At 42.9% G+C, this 24,083-nt stretch overlaps 1 protein-coding gene across 3 annotated transcripts in view; it reads right to left on the reverse strand.

Moving 5' to 3' along the window:
* Positions 1 to 3,621: 3,621 nt before the first annotated feature.
* Positions 3,622 to 24,083, reverse strand: part of LOC132392987 (sterol 26-hydroxylase, mitochondrial) — a 176,499-nt gene continuing 156,037 nt past the window's right edge. For all 3 annotated transcript variants that reach the window (XM_059967652.1, XM_059967651.1, XM_059967653.1), the window contains exons 8-9: positions 9,760 to 9,966; positions 3,622 to 6,182 (exon numbers count right to left, since the gene is read on the reverse strand). In XM_059967652.1, coding sequence (XP_059823635.1) covers positions 6,066 to 6,182; positions 9,760 to 9,966 — 324 coding nt within the window. In that variant the 3' untranslated portion in view covers positions 3,622 to 6,065. The remainder of the gene's footprint in view (positions 6,183 to 9,759; positions 9,967 to 24,083) is intronic.

The raw sequence follows: 24,083 nt of genomic DNA on the forward strand, positions 1-24,083 counted from the left end.
AAAACCTGTAACAAAGAGTGAGGTGTGGCATATGGGAGAGAACAAACTAGGATGGGACCTACATGGTGAAAGGTAGGGCAGTGAGGAGGGCAGTAGAACAGAGGGATCTGGGAATAAAAACCCATAACTCCTTAAAAGTGCCATCATGGATATAGAGAGTCATAAAGAGAGCTTCTGGCATTCAATAAAGTGAGGTATGTTTTGTTGAAGTTGTATAAGACATTAATGAGTATCGTAAACAAGAGAAAATCTGCGGATGCTGGAAATCTGAGCAACACACAAAATGCTGGAGGAACTCATTTTGAGTGTATTGCATGCAGTTCTGCTCACCTACAGCAAAGACTAAAAGAGTGCAGAGAACATTTACAAGGATGCTGCTAGGATCTGGGGAACTGAGTTATAACTTAGAACTTCATTCCCTGGAGCATTGGAGAATGAGGAGGAATCTTATAGTGTCTTATGCAGGGTATAGATAGGGTAAATGCAAGCTGGCTTTTTCCCCCTGAAGATGGGTGAGATTAGAACTAGACAATTAGGGGGGAAAGGTGAAATAATTAAGGGTTGTCTGAGAGTGATGCAAATATGGAATGAGCTGCCAACAAGAATATTAGATGATTAGAACAGAGATAAGGAGGAATTTCTTTAGCCAGAGGGAAGTGAATCTGAGGAATTTATTGCCACAAACAGCTGTGGAGGTCAACTCATTGGCTATATTTAAACCAGAGATTGATGGGTTCTTGATTAACAGAGGCAGCAAAGTCTATGGAGAGAAGACAGGAGAATGCAGTTGAGAGGGATAATAAATCAGACATTAACGGGCAGAAATAAACAGGCAGGCTATTATTTGGATGGGGAGAGAATTCAAAATGCAGAGATGCAAAGGGACTTGGAAGTCTTTGTGCAGGATACCCTAAAGGTTAACCTCCAGGTTGAGTTGGTGGTGCAGAAGGTGAATGCAATGTCGGCATTCATTTCTAGAGGTTTAGAATATAAGAGCAGGGATGTGATGTTGAGGCTCTATAAGGCACTCGTGAGACCACACTTGGAATACTGTGTGCAGTTTTGGGCTCCTTATTTTAGAAAGGATATACTGACTTTGGAGAGGGTTCAGAGAAGATTCATGAGAATGATTTCAGGAATGAGAGGATTACCAGACAGACATACTTTATTGATCCCGAGGGAAATTGGGTTTTGTTATAGTCGTACCAACCAAGAATAGTGTAGAAATATAGCAATATAAAACTATAAATAATTAAATAATAATAAGTAAATAATGCCAAGTGGAAGTAAGTCCAGGACCAGCCTATTGGCTCAGGGTGTCTGACACTCCAAGGGAGGAGTTGTAAAGTTTGATGGCCACAGTCAGGAATGACTTCCTATGACGCTCAGTGTTGCATCTCGGTGGAATGAGTCTCTGGCTGAATGTACTCCTGTGCCTAATCAGTACATTATGGAGTGGATGGGAGACATTGTCCAAGATGGCATGCAACTTGGACAGCATCCTCTTTTCAGACACCACCGTCAGAGAGTCCAGTTCCACCCCCACAACATCACTGGCCTTACGAATAAGTTTGTTGATTCTGTTGGTGTCTGCTACCCTCAGCCTGCTGCCCCAGCACACAACAGCAAACATGATAGCTCTGGCCACCACAGACTTGTAGAACATCCTCGCATCATCTGGCAGATGTTAAAGGACCTCAGTCTCCTCAGGAAATAGAGACGGCTCTGACCCTTCTTGTAGACAGCCTCAGTGTTCTTTGACCAGTATAAGGAACGTCTGGCAGCTCTTGGGGCTGTATTCCCTGGAGTTCAGTAGAATGAGGGGGGATCTTATCAAAACATTCTAAATATTAAAAGGCCTGAGCAGATTAGATATGGCAAAGTTATTTCCCGTGGTAGGGGATTCTATAAAAAGAGGGCATGACTTCAGAATGGAGGATGCCCCTTTAGAACTGAGTTGCAGATAAATTACTTTAGTCAGAGGGTGGTAAATCTGTGGAATTTGTTGCCACGAGTGGCTGTAGAGGATTGGGTGTATTTAAGGCGGAAATAGATAAGTTCTTCATTAGCCAGGGCATCAAATGATATGGGGTGAAAACAGGGGAGTGGGGATGACTGGAAGAGTTGGATCAGCCCATGATTGAATGGCAGAGCAGACTCAATGGGCCGAATGGCCTACTTCTGCTCCTATATCTTATGGTCTTATGGACATGATGGAATACAGAGCAGACTTGATGGCCTGAATATGGTCTTACGGGGGTTTGGATGGAACAGAGTACAGCACAGGTACGGGCCTTTGGCTCACAATATTGTCCTAATTCTATCAAATGGGCAGCCTAATCACTTCAGCCTACCCAATGTCCATGGTCCTTCTGTATCTCCATGATGTCTGGAGAAGATGAATATCAGATTTGTATACGCATACTTTGACAATAAAATGAACCTTAAACATACTTCATGACTTTTGAACTCATTGCCTCAACTAATAGAGGCAAACATGCCATAAGACCTCATAATCATCCTAACAGCCTGTGTGGCCGCTTTCAAGGAGCTATGAACTTTGACTCCAAGACCCCTCTGCTCATTAACACTGTTAAGTGTACTGGCTCTACATTTGGCCAGTGCCAGTGAAGGGTGCCAGTAAAAGGGTGCCAGTGAAGTTGGTGACTACTTGCCAGCGGCCAGTGAAACAAAGCAAACAACTATTTTATCACCGACATGTTTTCTGGTAAGCACTCACTGCAATCAAGAGCCTGCAGCTTCCCTTTCCAAGTTAAGCTTGTGAACGACCTGGCATTGTTGTGCCACAGACTAAAGTCTCAAAGGTGCCAGAGAGCTGTGGCATAATGTGGCTGGGCCTGAGAGCGGGATTGAGCCAATGCTTGGCTATTGCTAGAGTAGATTTGGAGGGAATTTGACATGGCAGAACTGAGACAAGTTGAAGCAGAGTCAAGGTGGAGCCTGGGCCTTTCATGTTGATATGTACTTGGATAGAATGATTTAGCTCATTCAGCTCCCAGCCCAATAATAAACAGCTGAGTAGCTCTTTTTTACTGCAGCATGCTATATTTCATTCGGAGTTTGAGGAAACTGGTATGTTACCGAAGACACTGGAAAATTTGGACAGACGTATAGTAGAGAGCATCCTGACTGGTTGTGTCACCATCTAGTGCAGAGGGCCACCGCAGAGGAACGGAAAAGACTACAAAGGCTTATAGACTCAGCCAGCTCCATGGTGAGCACCAGCCTCCCAGGCATTGAGGATACCGGTGAAAGACAATACCTCAAGAAGGCAGTTCCCATCAGAGGGCATGAGCCTTTCCCATTGCCACCATCAGGAAGGAGCTACAGCAGCTGGAAGAGACACACTCGGTGTTTTTGAACCAGCTTTTCCCCTTTCATTATCAGTCGTCTGAACAGTCCACAAACTCATGAACAATATTGTGCTCTCTTTTTTCACCACTTAGATATACTTTTTTCATTTCTTATAGTAAACAGTCGATATTTCAGGACGAGATTCTTATATCAGTTTTGTGTGTTATTCTGGATTTTCAGCATCTGCAGAATCTCATGTTTGCATATTTTAATGTATGCACAAAACAACAGATTTCACAACATATCTCAGTGATCATAAAGTTGACTCTAATTTTATTGTCCTAAAAGGGAAAGTAAACACACGTACATTTTCTAGATAAACATCATTCAGTAACTACAGGCAAATTAAAGAGTTAACACATAATTAAAAATTCTCATATTCTTTTGCTTTCTATTTTGACCTAACAGATAACAAAGAAAAAGATTAATGTATAAATGATCTGGATGAAAATATAGATGGGTGGATGATGTAAATTTGTGGATGATGCCAAGATCAGTGGAGCTGTAGATAGTGTAGAAGACTGGCAAAGAAAACAGCACATATAGATGAGTTACAGATGTCAGCAGTGAAATGGTGAATGTGAGGTGTTGCGCCTCGGTAGGGCAAGTGCAAGAAGACAGTACACCGTTATGGGCCAGATCCTTAACAGTGTTGCTGAGCAGAGAGATACTGGGATCTAGGCTCACAGCTCCTTGGTTAAGAAGGCGAATGGAATGCTGGCTTTTATTAGTCGAGACATTGAGTTCAGAAGTCAGGAGGTTATGTTGCAACTTTATAAAACTCTGGTCAGGCCACACCTTGACTATTGCTTATAGTTCTGGTAATCCCACAGTAGGAAGGATGTTGAGGCTTTGGAGAGGGGGCAGAAGAGGTATACCAGGATGCTGCCTGGTTTAGAGGACACGTGCTATCATGAGAAACAGGATAAACCTGGGTTATTTTCTCTGGAGCGTCAGAGGCTGAGGGAAGATTTGAAAGAGGTTTATAAGCTGATAAGAGGCACAGATAGAATGGACAGGGAGTACCTTTTTCCCGGGGTAGAAATGTCTAATACCAGAGTGCATGCATTGAAGGTGAGAGGGGGTAGGTTCAAAGAGGATAGGAGTTTTCTGAGTTTTTTTACTCAGAAAGTTATGGATGCCTGGAAAGTGCTGCCTGGTATAGAGGCAAATACATCAGAGAATTTTAAGAGATTTTTGGATAGGTGCATGGATGTAAAGAAGATGGAAGGATAGGAGCAGCCTATCCTCCTATCCTTCTGGTGTAGGTGGGAGGGATTTGTGTTTGGGTGCTTTTGATTTGATTTCTATCTGGTCTGGCACAACACTGTGGGCTGAATGGCCGAATACTGAACTGTTCTATGTTCTAACATTCATGGTACACAGGCTGAAAATACAAGTCAGGAATCTCAGGCCCAAAGTTAGCTTTTGACTATCAATTGACTTCATCTGCACTCACAGGTTAACATGTAACTCTCAACCAGAGCCCAAAGCTGTATAACATATGATTGCTGTGTGAGAGAGCTGCTGGGTGAGAGTATGAAAGTACTATACGGATATGTGACACTTGGTTCCTGATTAGTGTTTCTGGGATCAGAGGTCCAAGGTCGGTGAGTCCTGGTTTTGGAGGCACGAGGGTGATTGGCAGGTATTGAGGGTGAGTCCTGGCGAGTACAGAAGCTGAAGACTGGAGGTCAAAGCCTCAAGGTCCAGAGGTCAAAGAATGAAAGTTGAAGCCCAGAGGACAGAGTCTAATAACAGCAGATCGGAAGATGTCCTTGATCATGGTGGTAGGTGCTTTCAGACTCTTGACCTCACAGTCTGCCTCGTCATGGCCTTGCACCTCACTGTCTCCTGCACTGCACTTTCTCTGTAACTGTAGCATTACATTCTGTTTTTTCCTGCTTCAATGTACTAATCTGATGAAATGGATGGCAAGTTTTTCACTCTACCTCGGTAGACCTGACAAGAATCAATCAATTTACCAAATCCACACCTGAAAGAAATGGTGCCAATGAACCAAAGGACCGAGTGATGTCCTTGCCCACGTGACCTTGGTACGGTGCCTTAAAGCAGACCAAGGTCAGACATCACCGGGGGGGGGGAGGGGTCTTCAAGCCAGATTAAAGCGTCGAGGCCCGAGAACAGCAAACAAGCGGGTAGCTCAGCCCCACTACTCCATGCCACCAAGATCCCCCACCCTAGCCCACCCTGTGTTTGACCCGTCTCCCTCTCTTCTTGCAACTACCATTGAGTGGGAGGTGCAGGAGCCTTGTGTCTCACGCCACCAGGTTCAGGAACAGACACTGGGCGGCTGGAGAGCCGTGGACGGCTTCACTCACCTTACTGCTCAACTGACCCCACAGCTGGTAGGCTCACTCTCAGGGAGTCTACCTGGTTTCTCCATGGATTCTGCTTTATTTCTTTATTTCCCTGTGGATGTCTGCAAGTAAATGAATCTCAAGGTTGCATATGGTATACAGAGTTTGATAATGAATTTGCTTTTAACGTTTGAACTTTCAACTGTATTGGGAAATGGAGGGAGGCTCTGGGGGGGGGGGGGTTGGTGGAAGAGGCACATAGAGCCTAGTGAGAGCCTTGATGATGTGTTTATTAGTCTGGTCTGACAAGAGTTGCTAACCTCAAAAGATGGAACTGGGGAGAAGGACAGGAAAGAGTTGAGATGTCAGTCACACCCTGTCGATGAACTGCAGGTTGATGGAGCCTTCGGGGGCAAGCAGAGTTCTGGTTTTGGCTGTAATCTCTTTTCCCGAAGGATCTGGTCGGACTTCAAAGTGCTTGATCAGCTGAGGGAAGAAGAGACTGAGGTCAGGCACAGACAGCACAACTGATAAACCTGACGGCATGAGCACTGAATTCTCCAATTTCAGGTAACCCACTCCTCTCCTTTGGATCTTTACCATTTTTCCTACACTTACTCCAACCCCCTCCCCCACCCCATCACACTATTCCCAACTCCTTCCTCAGTTCCACCTTCCATCTTGTTCTCCAATCAGATTTCATCATCCTGTAGCCCTTTCTTGCCTTCAGCTATCCACTGCCAGCTCTTTGCACTCTCCCCTCCTGCACGGTACAGTGGTGGCACATTGAAAGATTCCTGGTGCAGTCTGTAAGGAGGTTATAGGTTCTCTCTGAGACTGCATGGGTTTCCTCTGGGGGCTCCAGTTTCCTCCCACATTCCAAAGACACATGGGTTAAGTTGTGGGCATGCTATGCTGGTGCTGGAAATGTGGTTGCAGTTGTGGGCTGCCCCCAGCACATCCTTGGACTACTGGCCGTTGATGCAAACAATGCATTTCACTGTACATTTCTGTGTTTCTACGTATGTACACATGACAAGTAAAGCTCCTCTTTAAGCAGCCTATCACAGCTCCTCACCTGGATCCTCATGTCTGCCAGAGGGTGGCTAAAAGCAAACTAAAGGAACATCACTTCACATTCCACCTAGTTACTCTACAACCCGACAACAGAAACACTCAATTCTGCAGTTTCGGTTAACCTGTCCACCTCTGTCCCTTTTCTCTACAAAATTATGAATGGGTAGATAGGATGAATGCTTGAAGGATTGTCCCCCCTCAGATCGGGTGAGGCAAGCATTAGAGGTGATGGGTTAAGGGCGAAAGGTGAATTATTTAAGGGGAACGTGAGGGTGAGCTTCTTCACTCAGAGGGTGGTACGAGTGTGGAATGAGCTGCCAGCGGAAGTGATGTATGTGGGTTCAACATTTAAGAGAAGTTTGGATAGGTACATGGATGGAGGCGGTTCGGAGGGCTGTGGTCCCAATGCAGGCTGATGGGACTCAGCAGAATAACAGCTTGGCATACACTAGACAGGCCAAAAGGTCTATATCTGTGCTATGGTGCCCGATGAGTCCTCCTGATCTAACCATGCCCCCCAACACTAGTCACCCTCCAGCCCCTGTCACCCTGTGTTTTTCTCCCACACCACAAGGATTAGGAACAGTTATTACCCTACAACTGTGAACCAGCATGGATAACTTCACGCACAATTCTGAACTGATTTCACAACCTATGGATTCACTCTCAAGACTATACAACTCATGTCCTCAGTATTATTTACTTAATTATCTATTTATTTACTTACTTATTTATTGTATTAGCATAATTTGTCTTTTACACATTGGTTGTCAGTTGTTATCTGTTGATCTTTAAATCCTATTGTATTCCCTTTCTGCCTGTAAATGGCTGCAAGGAATTGAATCTAAATGAGGCATATTTTAACACATGTACTTTGATGAACTTTATGGTCACTGCTCAGTCTAAATCTGTTCAACCCAGCCTTGTAGTTTAACCCCATTTAACCCCAGACTGTCACAGTCTGCTCTCTCTATTCCCTTACCCTCATTCACCAAGGGAATACTGCTGCCTCAATATGTTGGACTCTACAATGGAAGGACAGCTTCTATCCCACTGCTGAGTGGTTCCCTAACATGACTCTTGACCTCACAATCTCTATTAGATAGATGTATACTTTATTAATCCCACAGGAAATTACGGTGTCACAGTAGCATTGCAAGTGCACAGATATAAATATTAGAAGAGAAGTAGAAAGAATAAAAAATAAGTTAAAATAAGTTTAAAAATAAATTATGGCCTTGCACTTTATTGCCTGCCTACACTGCACCTTTTCTGTAACACTTTATTCTGCATTCTGTCATTGTTTTACCTTGCACCACCTCAAGGCACTGTACAACGATCTGATTTAAATGAACAGTATAGAACATAAAACAGTACAGACCCTTTGGCCCATGATATTGTGCCAACCTTTTGACCTACTGCAAGATTAATCTAACCCTTTCCTTCTACAGAGCACTCTATTTTTTTCTTTCATCCATGTGTCTATCTAAAAGTTTCTTAAATGCTCCAAATGTATGTGCCTCTACCATCATGGCTGACACTTCCACCACTCTCCATGTACAAAGCTTACCTCTGATATCCAAGCGCAAGTATGCAAGACAAGTTTTCACTGTGCCTCCATACATGGAACCAAGGTGGTGCAAATGACACAAAGGGTGGTGGTGTTGTCGGTCAATTTAAAAGTTGTCATACGTTACATGTGGAAGCTATGGAGAGGGTGCAGAGGAGATGTACCAGGATGTTGCCCGGCTTGGAGAACAAGTCATATGAAGCAAGGTTAGCAGAGCTGGGACTTTTCTCTTTGGAACGTAGAAGAATGAGGGGGGACTTGATAGAGGTCTACAAGATTAGAGGCATAGACAGGGTGGATAGTCAGTACCTGTTTCCCAGGGCACCAATAACAAACACCAGAGGGCATATGTACAAAATTAAGGGAGGGAAGTTTAGGGGAGACATCAGGGGTAAGTTTTTTACACAGAGGGTTGTGACTGCCTGGAATGACTTGCCAGGGATGGTGGTGGAGACTAAAACATTAGGGGTATTTAAGATCCTCTTGGACAGGAACATGGATGAAAGAAAAATGGAGGGTAGTGTGGGTTTAGTACATTTTTTTAAGGATTATATGGGTCAGCACAACATGGAGGGCTGAAGGGCCTGTACTGTGCTGTAGTGTTCTATGGTTACAACGGGACTTTGATAGGATGCAGAGCTGAGCTGAGAGTTCGATCTAGAAAAATGTGAAGTGATTCACTTTGAACTTAAATGCTAGGATTCTTAACAGAGTGAAGGGACAGAGAGATCTTTGAATTCATGTCCACAGATCCCTCAAAGTGGATAGGGTGATTAAGGAAGTGTTTGATATGTTTGGCTTCATTAGTTGGGGGATTAAGTTCAAGACCCATGAGTTAATGTTGCAGCTCTATTAAACTCTGGAGTATTGTGTTCTATTCTCATTGCCTCATTGTAGGAAGGATGTAGAAGCTTTAGAGAGGGTGCAGAGGAGATGTACCAGGATGTTGCCTGGATTAGAATCCATGTTTTATGAGGATAGGTTGAGTGAGCTAGTGGTTTTCTCTTTGGAGTGAGGGAGGATGAGAGGTGATTTGATAGTGGTGTACAAGATTCCCAGATGTTAGAGGCCAGAGACTTTTTTCCCAGGGCTGAAATGGCTAATACAAGAGGGCACAACTTTTAAGATAATTGGAGAAAAGGATTGGGGGGTGTCAGAAGTAGGTTTAACACGCTGACCCACGGGTGGTGCTCGAGTCAGATATGTTAGGGACATTTAAGGAACTCCTAGGCATATAGATGGAAGGAAGGTTTTGGAGTATGTTAAACACTGTGGTCCAAAGAGCCGGTAATGTGCCATATTGTTCTATGTTCTATGTGGCAATAATAAACCAATTTACCAATTTCCCATGCTGACCAACTGAACAGATCCCATTTGCCCATGTTTTGTTCACGTCGCTCAGTGGCAGCTACTTACCCGCGAGATCACACTGTACATCTCCAGCTCAGCCACGCGTTTCCCCAGACAGGAACGGGTGCCGTATCCAAAGGGGATGGAGGCAAAGGGGTGAGGCTTCTTCACTCCAGCCATGCCACGGAGCCAGCGTTCGGGCTGGAAGCGCTGTGGTTCCTTGAAGATGTGGTCGTCCAGAGACACAGCATAGTGACAGAGGTGGAAGAGAGTCTGTGGAGAAAGCAAGGACAGTGAGCCTTCTGGCTTTTTGTCAATAACAGAGTGTATAAAATGTCATAAATATCAGCTGTCTGCAACAGTGCCATAGTGTATTACAAACTTGGCAAACAGAAATTCACATTGTGAACTTTGGTAGATTTGGTCATCTACCTACAGGAAAGATATCAACAAGACTGAATAAGTACAAAGTAATTTACAGGGATGTTCTCTACCCCTCTACCACCACTCTCCTCCATCTAGCGGAATTAGTTCTTACTCTCAATAATTCCTCCTTTGGCTCCTCCCACTTCCTCCAAACCAAAGGTGTAGCCATGGGCACCCACATGGGTCCCAGTTATGCCTGCCTTTTTGTTGGCTTTGTGGAACAGTCCATGTTCCAAGGCTATAACAGTATCCATCACCCTCTTTTCCTTCGCTATATTGACGACTGCATCGGCGCTGCCTCTTGCACGCATGCTGAGCTCGTTGATTTCATTAACTTTGCCTCCAACTTTCACCCTGCCCTCAAATTTACCTGGTCCATTTCCGATACCTCCCTCCCCTTTATTCATCTTTCTGTCTCCACCTCTGGAGATGGCCTATCTACTGATATCTACTATAAGCCTACAGACTCTCACAGCTACCTGGACTATTCCTCTTCCCACCCTGTTTCTTGCAAAAAGGCTATCCCCTTCTCACAATTCCTCCATCTCCACCACATCTGCTCTCAGGATGAGGCTTTTCATTCCAGGACAAAGGAGATGTCTTCCTTTTTTAAACAAAGGGGCTTCCCTTCTTCCACCATCAACTCTGCTCTCAAACGCATCTCTCCCATTTCCCGCATATCTGCCCTCACCCCATCCGCCCACCACCTCACTTGGGATAGGGTTCCCCTTGTCCTCATCTACCACCTCACCAGCCTCCGGATCCAACGTATAATTCTCCCTAACTTCCACCACCTCCAACGGGATCCCACTACCAAACACATCTTTCCCTCCCCCCTCATTCTGCTTTTCACAGGGATCGCTCCCTACGCGACTCCCTTGTCCACTCGTCCCCCCCATCCCTTCCCACCAATCTCCATCCTGGCATTTATCCTTGTAAACGGAACAAGTGCTACACCAGCCCTTACACTTCCTCCCTCACCACCATTCAGGGCCCCAGACAGTCCTTCCAGGTGAGGTGACACTTTACCTGTGAGTCGGCTGGTGTGGTATACTGTGTCTGGTGCTCCCGGTGTGGCCTTTTATATATTGGTGAGACCTGACGTAGATTGGGAGACCGTTTCGCTGAACACCTACACTCGGTCCGCCAGATAAAGCAGGATCTCCCAACGGCCACACATTTTAATTCCACATCCCATTCCCATTCTGATATGTCTATCCATGGCCTCCTCTATTGTCAAAATGAATCCAAACTCAGGTTGGAGGAACAACACCTTATATACCGGCTGGGTAGCCTCCAACCTGATGGCATGAACATTGACTTCTCTAATTTCCGTTAATGCCCCCCCTCCCCTTCTTACCCCATCCCTGACATGTTTAGTTGTTTGCCTGTTCTCCATCTCCCTCTGGTGCTCCCCCCCACCTTTCTCCTGAGGCCTCCCGTCCCATGATCCTTTCCCTTCTCCAGCTCTGTGTCACTTTCGCCAATCACCTTTCCAGCTCTTTGCTTCATCCCACCCCCTCCGGTCTTCTCCTATTATTTCCCATTTCCCCCTCCCCCAATACTTTCTAATCTCTTACTATCTTTCCTTTCAGTTAGTCCTGACGAAGGGTCTCGGCCTGAAACGTCAACAGTGCTTCTCCCTATCGATGCTGCCTGGCCTGCTGTGTTCCACCAGTATTTTGTGTGTGTTGTTCCAGGGATGTTACCAGAACTTGAGGACCTGAGTTATAGGGAGAGGTTAAATATTTCATTCCCTGGACCATAGGATAATTTGATAGAGGCAAATTTATGAAGCATATGTAAAGGGGGTTTCTTCTTTTTTCTTTGTTACTGTTGGGAAAGGGTTTCTTTGTTTTGTTAAAAGCAGGAATGTTTCTTTGTTGCGAGAGAGTGCTGGGAGAATTGTATTCCTTTGTAAACCAAATGGGGATTAATGTTCTTTCTTCTGAGTCTGTAAGCATTTGTTGACAGGCTTTTGGGCAGATCGGCACGAGGGGGTCGAGAGAGAGGACGCAATGCTGTAAGCTGGGTGAGGAACGGACCCCAAGCAGGGGTCCGAGGCCCGGAGGTACTCCAAGGAGGGGGGATGAAGCTAGAAGTGCTTGGTTGACCACTTCGGAGGGTCCTGAGCTGCGAGTCGAGGAGTTCGGAGGGGATCGAATGGTGGCCAGAAGACTTCAGTAATTGAGCTCCAACGGTTGTGCACGAAGTGGTTTGGACTTTGATAAGTTTGGCGCCTTTTCTTTATTTTTTCTCTTCATATATACTGTATCATTATTAATCACTTAGTTATAGTAACCTTTATAAATTGTACTCATTTAATCGCTTATGGTGTACTGTCTGTTTTTGGGCGATGCGGGGACATCACATAGCATCCACACCAGCTGATTACCCAGTTTGGCGGGGCCGAAGGCTGCTCCCCCTAGACGAGAACGAGCTGAGCGAGCCTGAGGTGACCCAGGGGGTTACACATATAAATAGGGTAAATAAAAGCTGGCTATTTTCACTGAGGTTGGGTGAGACTAGAACTAGAGATAATGGGTTAAGGTCTTCACTAGGGAGGCAGTGGAGGAAGCAGAAACAATTGCAGAATTTAAGAGAAGTTTGGGTAAATATCTGGATGGATGGATATTGAGGGCTATAGTCCAGGTAAGAGTCAGTGGGACTAGGAAGAATAATGGTTCAGAATGGACTGGATGGACCTGTTTCTGTGCTGTACTGGTACAAGTAGTCCTCATTTGGTAATCTGGTTTCTTATTGTCACATGTACACTGAGGTACAGTGAAAAACTGGCCTTGCCTACTGTTCATACAGATCAGATCATTACACAGTGTGTTGAGGTAGAACAAGTTAAAACAGTAACAGAATGCGGAAGAGAGTGTAACAGCCGCAGAGAGAGTGCAGCGCAGGTAAACAATAAGATGCAAGGTAGATTGTGAGGTCAGGAGTCTAACTTATCATGCTAGGCAGCATTTGATAGTCTTCTAACAACAGGGTGTATGCTGCCCTTAAGCCTAAGTTCATGTGAGTCCAGGCTTTTATATGGAGGGAGATTAAATTGTGGCCAATCAGTGCATGGGAGCATGTGAAGAGGAAGCTTTACTTGGTCTGTGATTGAGATTAAAAAAAGCAGTGCTTCACAGCAGTTTTCAGAGTTTGAATTATGGCAGTCAGTGAACGGGTGCATGAGAAGGGGTGAATTCACACAGGTCCACGATTAAAGAATAAAATAGTCGTGCTCTGTGGCGGTGCTCAGAGTTTGAAATGCGGCGAGTCAGTAAACAGGTGCATGAGAAAAAGAGGCGACTCACACAGGTCTGCAATAAAGATTTTTTAAAAAGCGCTTTGTAGCAATTTCTGGAATTTGAAGTGGACATTCAATGAACTGGATTTATTAACAAGGGTGAATAAATATAAAGCAGAGACAGAAGGAGTGGCCATTGTGTGAGTGGTACAGCGGTAACCCTTTGGCTTTGGCTCACTAGGCTTAGGTAAGATTAGGCATTGGTGAGGTAATTATCCAGTGGGTATCTTCTTCTTCAATATTCTTCATTCCTTGTCTGTTGTGCCACAGTCGGTTCAGTGGGAATGGCCCCAGGGCCACAATCAGTGCAGTGGGAATGGCCCCAGGATCACTGTCAAAGCAGTGGGAATGGCCCCAGGGCCACAATCAGTGCAGTGGGAATAGCCCCAGGGTCACAGTCGGTTCAGTGGGAATGGCCCCAGGATCACTGTCAAAGCGGTGGGAATGGCCCCAGGATCACAGTCAGTGCAGTGGGAATAGCCCCAGGGTCACAGTCGGTTCAGTGGGAATGGCCCCAGGATCACTGTCAAAGCGGTGGGAATGGCCCCAGGATCACAGTCAGTGCAGTGGGAATGGCCCCAGGGCCACAATCAGTGCAGTGGGAATGGCCCCAGGATCACAGTCAGTGCAGTGGGAATGGCCCCAGGGTCACAGTCGGTTCAGTGGGAATGGCCCCAGGATCACTGTCAATGCAGTGGGAATAGCCCCAGGGTCACAGTCGGTTCAGTGGGAATGGCCCCAGGATCACAGTCAGTGCAGTGGGAATGGCCCCAGGGTCACAGACAGTGCGTTGGGAATGGCCCCAGGAACACGGTCAATGTGGTGGGAATGGCCCCAGGATCACAGTCAGTGCAGTGGGAATGGCCCCAGGGTCACAGTCAGTGCAGTGGGAATGGCCCCAGGGTCACAGTCGGTTCAGTGGGAATGGCCCCAGGATCACTGTCAAAGCGGTGGGAATGGCCCCAGGATCACAGTCAGTGCAGTGGGAATGGCCCCAGGGTCACAGACAGTGCGTTGGGAATGGCCCCAGGGTCACAGACAGTGCAGTGGGAATGGCCCCAGGAACACGGTCAATGCGGTGGGAATGGCCCCAGGATCACAGTCAGTGCAGTGGGAATGGCCCCAGGGTCACAGACAGTGCGTTGGGAATGGCCCCAGGAACACGGTCAATGCGGTGGGAATGGCCCCAGGATCACAGTCAGTGCAGTGGGAATGGCCCCAGGAACACGGTCAATGCGGTGGGAATGGCCCCAGGATCACAGTCAGTGCAGTGGGAATGGCCCCAGGGTCACAGACAGTGCGTTGGGAATGGCCCCAGGAACACGGTCAATGTGGTGGGAATGGCCCCAGGATCACAGTCAGTGCAGTGGGAATGGCCCCAGGGTCACAGACAGTGCGTTGGGAATGGCCCCAGGAACACGGTCAATGCGGTGGGAATGGCCCCAGGATCACAGTCAGTGCAGTGGGAATGGCCCCAGGGTCACAGACAGTGCGTTGGGAATGGCCCCAGGAACACGGTCAATGCGGTGGGAATGGCCCCAGGGTGACAGTCGGTTCAGTGGGAATGGCTCCAGGACTTAGTTCAGTGGGAATGGCCCCGGTGTCACAGACAGTGTGTTGGGAATGGCTCCAGGGTCACAGTCAGGGCAGTGGTAATGGCTCCAGGACATAATTCATTGGTAATGGACCCAGGATCACAGTCAGTTCAGTGGGAATGGCTCCAGGGTCATGGTCAGTGCAGTGGGAATGGCCCCAGGGTTACAGGCAGTTCAGTGCGAATGGCCCAGGGTCACAGTCAGTTCAATGGAAATGGCCCCAGGATCACAGTCAGTTCAATGGGAATGGCCCCAGGATCACAGTCAGTTCAATGGGAATGGCCCCAGGGTCACAGTCAGTTCAATGAGAATGACTCCAGGACATAGTTCATTGGTAATGGCCCCAGGATCATAGTTCAGTGGGAATGGCCCCAGGGTCACAGTCAGTTCAATGGGAATGGCTCCAGGACATAGTTCATTGGTAATGGCCCCAGGGTCGCAGTCAGTTCAGTGGGAATCATCCCAGGGTCACAGTCAGTTCGGTGGAAATAGACAATAGACAATAGGTGCAGAAGTAGACCATTCGGCCCCTCGAGTCTGCACCGCCATTCTGAGATCATGACTGATCATTCACTATCAATACCCAGTCCCTGCCTTGTCCCCAAATCCCTTGATTCCCCTATCCATCAGATATCTATCTAGCTCCTTCTTGAAAGCATCCAGAGAATTGGCCTCCACCATCTTCCGAGGCAGTGCATTCCACACCTCCATAACTCTCTGGGAGAAGAAGTTCTCCCTCAACTCTGTTTTAAATAACTGACCTCTTATTCTCAATCCATGCCCTCTGGTACTGGACTCTCCCAACATCTGGAACATATTTCCTGCCTCAATCCTATCAAATCCTTTAATTATCTTAAATGTTTCAATCAGATCCCCTCTCAATCTCCTCAATTCCAGTGTGTACAAGCCCAATCTCTCCAATGGCCCTAGGGTCACAGTCAGTGTGGCAGGAATGGCTCCAGGGTCACAGTCAGTGTGGCAGGAATGGCTCCAGGGTCACAGTCAGTGTGGCGGGAATTGCCCCAGGGCCAGAGGTGTTCTTTATGTGAGATTGGAAATTCTTGGGACCTATTCCCTCAGCTGCACCAGGCTCCAGCTCCTGAGAGAACGTATTAAGGAACTGAGCTGCAGTTCAATGACCTTTGATTCATATAGGAGAATGAAGAGGTGATAGACAGGAGCTACAGGAAGGCAGGCAGTCCTAGGTTGCAGGAGGCAGGTAACTGGCCGACTGTCAGGAGAAGAAAGGGAAATGGGCAGTCAGTGCAGTGTACCTCTGTGGCCATTCCTCTCAACAATAAATATACTGTTTTGGATACTGTTGAGGGGGGTGACTTACCAGACCAGCTGGAATGAAGTCTGGCATTGTGGCTCAGAAAAGGTGAAGATATGGAGTTGTGATAGGAGATTCCACAGCTGGAGGAATGGAGACAAGACTCTGTGTACGTCTGGATGGTATGTTGCCAGGATCAGGGGTGGCTTGGATCGGGTTCACGGCATTCTGAAGGGGAAGAGTGCGCAGACAGAAATCTTGCTGCATATTGGCACCAATGACATTGGATTGAAAGGCAAAGATGTCCTGAAGCAAGATTCAGGGAGCTTGGTAAAGCTGAAAAGTAGTAATCTCTGGATTGCTGACCATGAGGGTAAGAATGGGAGCGTTTGCCAGGTGAACGTGTGGCTGAGGAATGGGTGCAGTGGTCAGAGGTTCAGATCTATGGATTATTGGGATCTATTCTGGGGAAGGTACAGCCTGTACAAAAAGGACAGGTCACACCTGAACACAAGTGGGACCAATATCCTTTTGAGCAGATTTGCCAGAGTTGTTCAGGAAGGTTTAAACTAACTTGGCAGAATGGGAACTGGAATGATAGCACTGAGGATGAGGCACTTGGTTTACAAAGAGGCAATGTGCAGTGAGACTCTGAGCAAGGAAAGGGGGATAATAGGGTAAAATTGCAGCCAACGGGATGAGTTGCAACGTAAAAGGGAGTCAAAATCAAAAAGAGTGAATACAGGACTGAAGGTGTTATATTTGAATGCACACAGTATACAAAATAAGGTAGATGAACTTGTAGCACAGTTACAGATTGGCAGTACAGATTGTGGACGTTACTGAGTTGTGGCTGAAATAAGATTATAAGGGGAGCTTAACATCCAAGGATGCACATTATATCAAAAGGACAGACGGGTAGGCAGAGGGGGGGGGTGGTTATGGTGGTAAAAAAATGAAATCAAATCCACAGAAAGAAATGACATAGGATTGGAAGGTGTAGAATCCAGGCAGATTGGGAGAATCGGGTTGGTGCTGGATCCCAAGAGGGGAAATTTATAGAATGCCTGCGAGTTGGCTTCTTAGAGCAGCTCGAGGTTGAGCCCACTGGGGGATCAGCTCTTCTGGATTGTGAGTTGTGTAGTGAACCGGAATCAATTAGAGAGCCCTTAGAAGTCAATTTCATTAATATGATAGAACTCACACTGCAGTTTGAGTGGGAGAAGCCATATTATATGGCCGTAAACCATCCGGCTGTATCCATATTACAGTGGAATTAAGAGGCATGAGAGGGGAGCTGGCCAAAGTTGATTGGAAAGGGACACCTGTAGGGATGACAGCAGAGCAGCATTGGCTGGAATTACTGGGAGCAGTTCAGAAGTCAATTACGTTAATATGATAGAATTCACCCTGCAATTTAAGTGGGAGAAGCCATATGTTGGGCTCTCAGTACCATTAACTGTTCAGGCTAACAAAATGGCTTCTTTATATTGTTATAATGAAATGGCTTCTCTGTAATGTTACTGTGCTGTCTTTACGACAGTTATTTGGTTTATAATATTTTCGCTTAGTAATTCATTCGATAGTGTTTTCTAGTTAGAATTAGAAGTGAGTCAGCTGGAGACGCTCATGGAGTGAGTACCGTTTTGGATTCGCTCCATAACTTTTACTTTTTTTAACCTTTGATCACCCTTATTCAGCTTATTTTTACCTATACCGAAAGTTTCTTTATTGTTTTTTTTTTGGATTTACTGCCAAGAGTTTGTTGTGAACTTTTGAAGATATGCAAACAGAAATGTCTCTCAGGTCTAAGGGACGGGATCCCGGACGTAATCCGAACGGTAACGGAAAAAAGCAGGCTCCGACACAACAAACACAATTAACTTTTGAATTGTTTATGGAGGTTTTGGATCAAAAATTTGCTGAACTACAACAATTTTTTAAAGAAGATATAAAGGTTTTTCAAGAGTACATGGTTAAGACGGATTTAGTAATTAAACAGCAACAAGCTCTTATTGCGTCTCTGCAAGAAGAAGCTCGGAAGCGAGATTTGACTATTGGAAAACTGCAACAGGATTTAATTTCGACCATTAAGCTGATGGAAGCCCTTAAAGCCAAGAGTGACGATTTTGAGAATCGCTCCAGAAGACAGAACGTACGTATACTTGGTCTTCCAGACGGCATAGAAAAAGGTGACCCTTCGAAATATTTTGCTCAACTTTTAAAAGAAGCGTTTCCGACAATTTTCCCGAATAACCCCCCTTTATTGGATCGGGCACATAGAATTCGGCGTCGATCACCGAGTGTTACAGACAAACCTTCGGTGGTAATTGTCCGGTTCCATTATGTACATGACAAAGAACAAGTTATAAGAGCAGCTCGTCGGGTAGGAATGATTAAAATCAAAGATTTTTGCTTCCGCCTGATCAAAGATTTTAGTTCAGATCTTTTAAAAAGAAGGCTTCTTTTTAAACCGTTGATGGCTGAATGTTATGAGAAAAATCTGAAACCTGCGCTTCTATACCCTGCGAAGCTTCGAATTTCTCCGTCGAATGCTCCACGACAAGTTTTCATTTCAACTTCAGAAGCGAGAAAATATCTGGAGGAGAACTTCCCTACTGCTACAGACACCAGTCTTTAATAAATGAACGATTCTGATCGTGTAAGATGGTTCTCGATCTCTTAAACCAGAATTATAATCTGGTTATTGGTGTAGGTTCATCCTACACTTTATACTCAAGTTAAAGTGTGTTTGCGTCATGTTAATTGTTTTGCCTTATACACTTTAATCATTTAACTACATACTTGTCTATTAACTTTGTTCCTTCGAAGGTATATTTTTAATTCTTTGAAGGTAAATTTTTCCTTGATTAAGATGGTGGTTTTTTGGAAAAGATTTTTGGTTTTGCTTAAGATGGCATTATGTTTATATTTTTCGTGTTTCTTCCAGACAATGCATCGCTTATCTCAGCTTAAATATTTTTTGTTTTGTCTGGGCCAGAGCCCGAGTTATAATTGTTTTTTAGTGATTATATTTTTATTCTTTTTACAACTAACTATACTTAGAAATATGGTTTTTATTATAGCGATTTTATTTTTTAAGTCGGGGTGATTCTTTTATATATATCCTTTTTATATGGAGTGTTCTTCAGCTGACATGGGGGTAGGATTAGTCTTTTTCTCTTTTTAAGTCATATTTTGGCTTTTTCTCTTTTTCTCGGGGGGTGGGGGGATGGTCTGTTTTCTAATTCTATTTTTTTTGTACCAGTTTGTGTTAGTTTTTTTATTCCGGCTGTTTTTGAACTTCAAATATGTCTGTGTTGTCGTCACCTCCGGGTTTTCTCACTACTTTTGTTCCTCTTCCGGGTGCATGAGTTTATAAGTTGGTTAACCCTTTCTATACCAAAGGGTTGATTATAGAATTATGGCTCAGACCATTAATTTTGTGTCTTGGAATACTAATGGTTTAAATCATCCAATTAAACGAAAGAAGATTTTCAAAGTATTCCAAAGACTTAATGCTCATATCATTTTTGTACAAGAAACTCATGTGAGGAGGGAGGACAATTTCGTTTTTTTAGATTTTGGCGGGGTCAACAGTATCATGCAAATTCGAATGCTAAAGTAAAAGGAGTTTCAATTTTTATTGACTCCTCTATTTCATTTGTTCAACTTGATATTTTTTCGGATCCGAATGGCAGATTTTTGTTAATTACGGGTTTACTTTGTAATAAAAAGGTTGCTTTGGTTAATGTTTATGCTCCAAATGTGGATTGTCCTGACTTTTTTAAGTCTTTATTTACTTCTTTACCCAATCTAAACGAATATAAGTTAATAATGGGTGGTGACTTTAATTGTTGTTTACATCCTCTGATGGATAAATCTTTATCTATTCAGACTTTACCTAATAAGTCGGCCACTTGTATTAACTCTTTTTTGACTGACAATGGAGTTTTTGATATTTGGAGATTCCGGTATCCTAATGACAAAGAGTTTTCTTTTTTCTCACATGTTTATCACTCTTATTCAAGAATTGATTATTTTTTTGTAGACTCTTGTTTTATTCCATTGGTAATCGGTTGTAACTATGATATTATAGCTATCTCTGATCATGCTCCGTTATTACTTTCTATGAAATTTACGGATACAGCTTTTAATGCTAGACAATGGCGATTTGACTCTACCTTGTTGCAAGACTCTGACTTTATTAAATTTATGGAGGAGCAGATCGACTTCTTCTTCTCAACTAATTCTACAGATGATATTTCCTGCGGAACACTTTGGGACACTTTTAAAGCTTATATACGTGGACAGATTATTTCTTATTCTGTTGGTTTGAGGAAACGTATCAAGATGGAAACTCTTTTATTGGTCGATAAAATTAAAGGGATTGATAAGAAATATTCGATTGCTCCTAGTAAGGAGCTTTACAAACAAAGGGTTGAACTTCAAATGGAAAATAGTTTATTACTTACATCCTCGATTGAAAATCAATTAATGAAAACTAAATCTGATTTTTATATACATAGTAATAAATCTGGTAAACTGTTAGCTAGTCAATTGAAGAATGCTCTGGTTAAACGTCAAATCACTAAGATTGGTCAGCAGAATGGGAATCTGACAGTTAATCATGATGAGATAAATAAGGCATTTCAAGATTTCTATACCTCCCTGTATCAATCTGAATTTCCTCAAGATTATAATACCATGTCTGATTTTCTGGGGAAATTAAATTTTCCAAGGTTATCATCTGATGATCTTTTGATATTGGATACTCCTATTACAGATGTAGAAATTAAGGGGGCTATTTCCTCAATGAATTCTGGGAAAGCACCGGGTCCAGATGGTTATACAGTTGAATTTTTTAAATTTTTTTCCGCTACTCTTTCCCCTTGGTTAGGTAAGGTTTTTGAGGAGGCCATTAGATTAGGGAATTTGCCACAATCTTTTTATAGAGCTTCCATTTCTCTAATATTGAAGAAAGATAAAGACCCTACTAATTGTGCTTCTTATAGACCTATATCTTTATTGAATGTAGACTCCAAGATTTTTTCTAAGTTACTGGCATCTAGATTGGAGAAGGTATTACCCAAAATTATTTCAGATGATCAAACTGGCTTTATTAAAAATCGTTATTCTTTTTTTAACATTAGGAGATTGTTGAATATTGTTTATACTCCCTCACATGATACTTCAGAATGCGTGATTTCATTAGATGCGGAGAAAGCATTTGACAGAGTTGAATGGCCTTACTTATTTAATGTGTTGGAGAAGTTTAATTTTAGTCCGATATTTATATCATGGATTAAATTGATTTATCATACTCCAGTAGCCTCAGTGGTTACCAATAATCAAAGATCTCCCTTTTTTCACCTATTTCGGGGCACTAGACAGGGATGTCTTCTTAGTCCATTACTATTTAACATTGCCTTAGAACCTTTGGCAATTGCCAAATTGGCAATTTGGCAATTGACAATCACAGGATATTTTGGGTATTAATCGTGGGACAGATATTCATAAGTTATCTTTGTATGCAGATGATTTATTACTATTCATTTCTAACCCGGAGAAATCCATTCCAGCAGTTTTATCATTATTGGCTCAATTTAGTGAGTTTTCTGGGTATAAGTTAAATCTTAATAAAAGTGAATTATTTCCATTAAATAAACGGGTCCCAATTTATGGAAATTTACCCTTTAAATTAGTTAATAACTCTTTTACTTATTTAGGGATCAAAATCACAAAGTACCATAAAGATTTATTTGGATTTAATTTTTTACCCTTAATTGATCAGATTAAAGGTTTGTTTACTAAGTGGTCACCTTTGTCTCTATCTCTAATAGGTAGGATTAATGCTATTAAGATGGTTATTTTACCTAAGTTTTTATATATTTTTCAAGCAATACCAATTTTTATCCCGAAATCTTTTTTTTACTAATGTTGACTCTAAAATTTCTTCATATATATGGCAGTATAAAAATCCCAGGTTAGGTAAAACATATTTACAGAAGACAAAAAAGGAAGGCGGGTTAGCATTACCTAATTTCAGATTTTACTATTGGGCAGTTAATATTAGGTATTTGTTATGCTGGTTGAAAGATGGGGGTGGATCTTTTGGCCCTTGTTGGGTGAGTTTAGAAACTAAATCGGTATCAGCTTATGCTTTGGGTTCTATTTTAGGGACTTCTCTCCCTTTTGCTCTTTCTAAATTGCCGAAACGAATTGACAACCCGATAGTTAAACATACATTGCGTATATGGTTTCAATTTCGGAGATTTTTTGGGTTGACTCAATTCGTTTTAAATAGTCCTATTGTATCTAATTGTTTTTTTCACCCTTCCATTATAGATCAAGCTTATTCAGCTTGGAAAACTAAGGGATTACTAAGATTTTCTGATTTATTTTTAGATAATTGTTTCATGTCTTTTGAACAATTATCCAACAGATATAACTTGCCGAGATTTCATTTTTTTAGATATTTACAGATTAGACATTTTTTAAGTTCTGTACTCTCTACGTTTCCAAATTTTGTGCCTTCAGATACTTTGGAGAGTTTATTTGAATTAGACCCTTTTCAAAAAGGGCTTATTTCAAAACTTTATAATATAATTATGAAGATACGTTCAGAGCCCCTTTATAAGACTAAACAGGATTGGGAAAGAGCTTAGTTTTAGTATTTCTAGTGAGAATTGGGATAGAATTCTTCAATTAGTTAATACATCATCGTTATGTGCCAAACATTCACTAATACAATTTAAGGTTGTACATAGGGCCCATATGTCCAAGGATAAATTAGCTCATTTTTACTCTCATATAAGTCCTATTTGTGATAGATGTCATTCTGAAATTGCGTCTTTAACTCACATGTTTTGGTCGTGTTCATTTTTGGAGAAACATTGGAAAGATATTTTTGATATTATTTCTGCGGTTTTGAATATTGATTTACAACCTCATCCTATTACCACAATTTTTGGTTTACCAATGTTAGATTCACAGCATTTATCTTCTTCAGCCCGTCGAATGATTGCATTTCTAACTCTGATGGCTAGAAGATCTATATTGTTGAATTGGAAAGAAATTGATCCTCCCACTGTATTTAATTGGTTCTCTCAAACTATGTTATGTTTAAATTTAGAAAAAAATAGAAGTGGTACTTTTGAGACTTCTATTAAATTTGAAAAGTTATGGAGACCATTTATTCAACATTTTCATATGATGTAATATGACCCTGTGCCAAGTTCATTTGATTTCCCAGCTTTCAGCTTATGTATTTTGAGAGGACCGGAAGTGACGGCATTGATGAATACTTATTTTTGTGAGATATTATAAACAGCCCACTTTTTTTTCCTTCTCTTTTGTTTGTTTTTTTTTCTTTTATATTACTTATTAGTTATAGTTATTAGATTAGATTAGTTAGTTTTGCATTATATAAATTTTTTTTTGTTTTTTTTTCTTTCTTTATTCTGTTTTTTTTATATTATACATTATGAAATATTTAGATTTACTATGTCCATACATATATCTTATGGCTTATGTCTTGGTAAACTCATTTATATTGTAACTATTATGTATGTTTTTTTTCATATGTAATGGAATGTGTATGTTGGTAATTTCTTTATCAATATATCATCTGTATTCTGTCCATATTACTAATATTAATAAAAAGATTTAGAAAGAAAGAAAAAAAAAGAATTAGAAGTGTTTAAAGTATATTCATTGCATGTAAAATATATCGGCATGCGATGACGTCACATCTGGTTTCGCCGCGTCTTGTGGGAAAGTACCGGTT

The sequence above is a fragment of the Hypanus sabinus genome, chromosome 4 (assembly GCF_030144855.1).
Source record: "Hypanus sabinus isolate sHypSab1 chromosome 4, sHypSab1.hap1, whole genome shotgun sequence".
Lineage (NCBI taxonomy): Eukaryota > Metazoa > Chordata > Chondrichthyes > Myliobatiformes > Dasyatidae > Hypanus > Hypanus sabinus.